The 2,811-nt window shown below is 38.5% G+C and overlaps 1 protein-coding gene across 1 annotated transcript; it reads left to right on the forward strand.

Annotated features, from left to right (window-relative positions):
* Window positions 1-215: 215 nt before the first annotated feature.
* LOC111340909 (uncharacterized) lies at window positions 216-1,600 on the forward strand. The gene is made up of 3 exons (XM_088761761.1): window positions 216-273; window positions 428-538; window positions 653-1,600. Exons 1-3 carry the CDS (start codon window positions 216-218, stop codon window positions 1,447-1,449), a joined length of 966 nt encoding a protein of 321 aa, XP_088617887.1. The 3' UTR covers window positions 1,450-1,600.
* The last annotated feature ends 1,211 nt before the right edge of the window (window positions 1,601-2,811 follow it).

A 2,811-nucleotide genomic window follows, 5' to 3' on the forward strand; every position in this document is an offset into this window, starting at 1 on the left:
AAATAATGCAGTAGTCTTTCTACTTGTCTGTTCAATCCGAACTGCAAATGATAAAGCCAATAGATTTATTTCTTTCTCAAAACATTTAGGTTTTCAATGCACAAACTGACTTTTCACATAAAAAGGATCCGACAAAAGTACCCCTTTATACATATCAAATATGTTAGGTAGCATTCAGAAACGATTCTTGTAGTTCGAGTTCGACTAGACACCCTATGCAGAACGAAAAGAGACTGGGAGCGTTGAACTTGAAAACGAGGCTAGTTGGGCCAAGTAAATAAAAATGGCCGCCTGATGTGAAGAGCGCCAGGTTTTGAAAATGCCGCAAAACTGTTGCGTGCCAAACTGTACCAAAAAGAAGTACAGAACCGAAAGTGAGGAGAAAATTTCTTACTTTAAATTTCCGGACGACACTATCCTAAAAAAGCGTTGGCTTCATGCCATTCGTCGAGACGAAGGAAAGAGTTTAGAGTCAGCGAAAACACGAAGGTCTGTTCTCGTCATTTTAAGCCCGAGGACTTGGTTAAAGCTGTTGGAGGTCAGCGTGTTTATGTGAAGGCAGGGGTAATTCCATCTCGATTTTCGTGGTCCAAAGCAGGTTCTCCGAAAAAGAGAGCACCTCCTAAATGTCGCAATATTTCTTCTATAACAGGGTGTTCAAACAAGGAGTTGCAACAATCTCAAAGTCAAAGTCAAACAACTGCAAATGCAGCTAAAGCAACTTTTGAAACCTGTACTTCATCGGCAGCTATTAGTTATCCTGATGTGGAAAGCAGCTTAAATTCGTGTGGAGATCAAACAGGTGAAGTTAAAGAACTTGTAAGTATTCGAGGTTTTGAACTCGAAAATGCGAAGTTAAAGGCTGAAATAGAGGTATTAAAACGCCAGTTGAATCTTAAAGATTCCCGCCTTTTTCAACCACGCAATTTTACTACCGACGAGGACATTGCCTTTTATACTGGATTTCCTAACTTAGCAACATTTAATGCTGTGTTTGAATTTTTAAATACTGGATCGAAAGGAGAAAACATCAGGTACTGTTCATCAAAAGAAAGAACTGTCCAAAAGGAGTTTTACGATGGTGGAAACGAGGAACCAGAGGGATGTACTAGCATAGGTAGACGAAGAAGCTTAGAACCCAGAGAGGAGTTCTTCCTTGTTCTGTGCAGACTGAGAAGAGGATTTTCAGAAAAACATCTGGCTCACTTGTTTGGTATTTCACAATCGACAGTAAGCAGAACATTCCTTTCTTGGATTAATTATATATATTTAAAATTTGGTCAAGTATCTATATGGCCTAATAGGGAGGTCATAAGAGCTACAATGCATGACAGCTTTAAAGAGAAGTACTCTTCCACCCGTGTAATAATCGATTGTACGGAAATAAGATGCAATTGTTTTCTTCTCGATGGTATTAAGCTTTACCTCATCAACAATCAAATGTTCTAGGAGTGCTTCCTGGCTGCTTCTTAAATCATCTGGCTTTTCATATGGCTCAGATTGTTGCAAAGGAAATGGAGGATATACAGAAATAGCATTTTGTTCATTATGACAGTCTACTCTTGGCATTGAGTCAATATTACAGAAAACTTGAAAATTAGACTCTGTGAACTGTAACCGGTAACTTGCATAGGAGCCACTTGGACATTTTCCAAATTTTGTTTCCTGTAAGTTGGTACAACCAGTAGACATAATTTGAGACAGGGAAAACTTAGGGTTGATCTTTTGAAGTTTGTCTTTTAACAAAGCCTCATCAGATGCCTGTGTACCCAAATTTTTCCTAGCTTCATACAACAAGCACCTTACTCCACTATCAGGGTTATATTCTGCGTCTAAATTCACCTTTTTTACCTCAAGTTCCATGACAGGTTGGGGCTTGATTTTATCCCCTCTTACAGGCCTGTGCCATAGTTGTAAACTTGAAGTGCAGGCCTTAGCTTGTGTCATATCAGAGTCATTTTCCAAGTCCTTGATATCTTGACAACAATACAAGCTGAACTTACAGAGTTTCATCATAACAGCCAGCACATGATTGCAAAAACCAACAGTTCCTGCTACACATGTACATGAGGCATATTTAACAGCTCCAGTTACTAAACAAAGTGCAACTTGTAATTTATGGGGTGGCTCATTTTTTTTGAAACTATGGTAACACAAGCATTTAAAAAAGAAATAATGGTCGTCACTTGCGCAAGTTAAGTCCTTCAGATATTCATCAACAAGAAATGTTTTGCCTTTTTCATGCTTGTTGGAACCGCATGGTTCTGTTTATTTTTGTCCAAGTTTTTTTCCAGATTTAGAAATATGTAAATCCATCTCTGCCCTTGTGAATAATGGCATGCGTTGCAAATTTGTAGACCATCCAGCTGATGGAAATTCAACAGTTCTTTCCTCAGGCATCGCATCACTTTGAGCGAGTTGTTCTTGTCTCTCCTTCCGACGCGTGTATAACAGATTTTTATCGGGATCCACAACATCTTTATCACGACCAGACGCAACATATTCAAGAACTCTTTAAAATTAAAAGTTGAAAAACTATTAATCATTTCAGCAACATTTCATTTCGAAAAGTAATTCCTAAAATCCTTTGATCTTCTTGTACGATATTAAAATCTGTTTAATTCTAAGAAGTATCACGCACGACTGACAAATACTGTACTTGCCTTTTCGCCAATTGTGCCTTTGTTTTTAACCCCTTTGCTGGATCGCCACGACATTTTAACCAAAAACGAAGTTCATCTGATTTTAGAGCAGTCGGATTTCTTCCTTGAAGCGATGCTCCTGGGATATCTTCCTCTGTAAGAATCTGAG

This window comes from Stylophora pistillata, chromosome 5 (assembly GCF_964205215.1).
Source record: "Stylophora pistillata chromosome 5, jaStyPist1.2, whole genome shotgun sequence".
NCBI classification, from domain to species: Eukaryota; Metazoa; Cnidaria; class Anthozoa; order Scleractinia; family Pocilloporidae; genus Stylophora; species Stylophora pistillata.

Coding starts and splice junctions, on each gene's coding strand:
- LOC111340909 (XM_088761761.1), top strand. CDS start 216: ATGCAGAACGAAAAGAGACTGGGAGCGTTGAACTTGAAAACGAGGCTA. Junction 274..427: donor AACGAGGCTAGTTGGGCCAA/GTAAATAAAAAT, acceptor ATCCTAAAAAAG/CGTTGGCTTCATGCCATTCG. Junction 539..652: donor CTTGGTTAAAGCTGTTGGAG/GTCAGCGTGTTT, acceptor CTTCTATAACAG/GGTGTTCAAACAAGGAGTTG.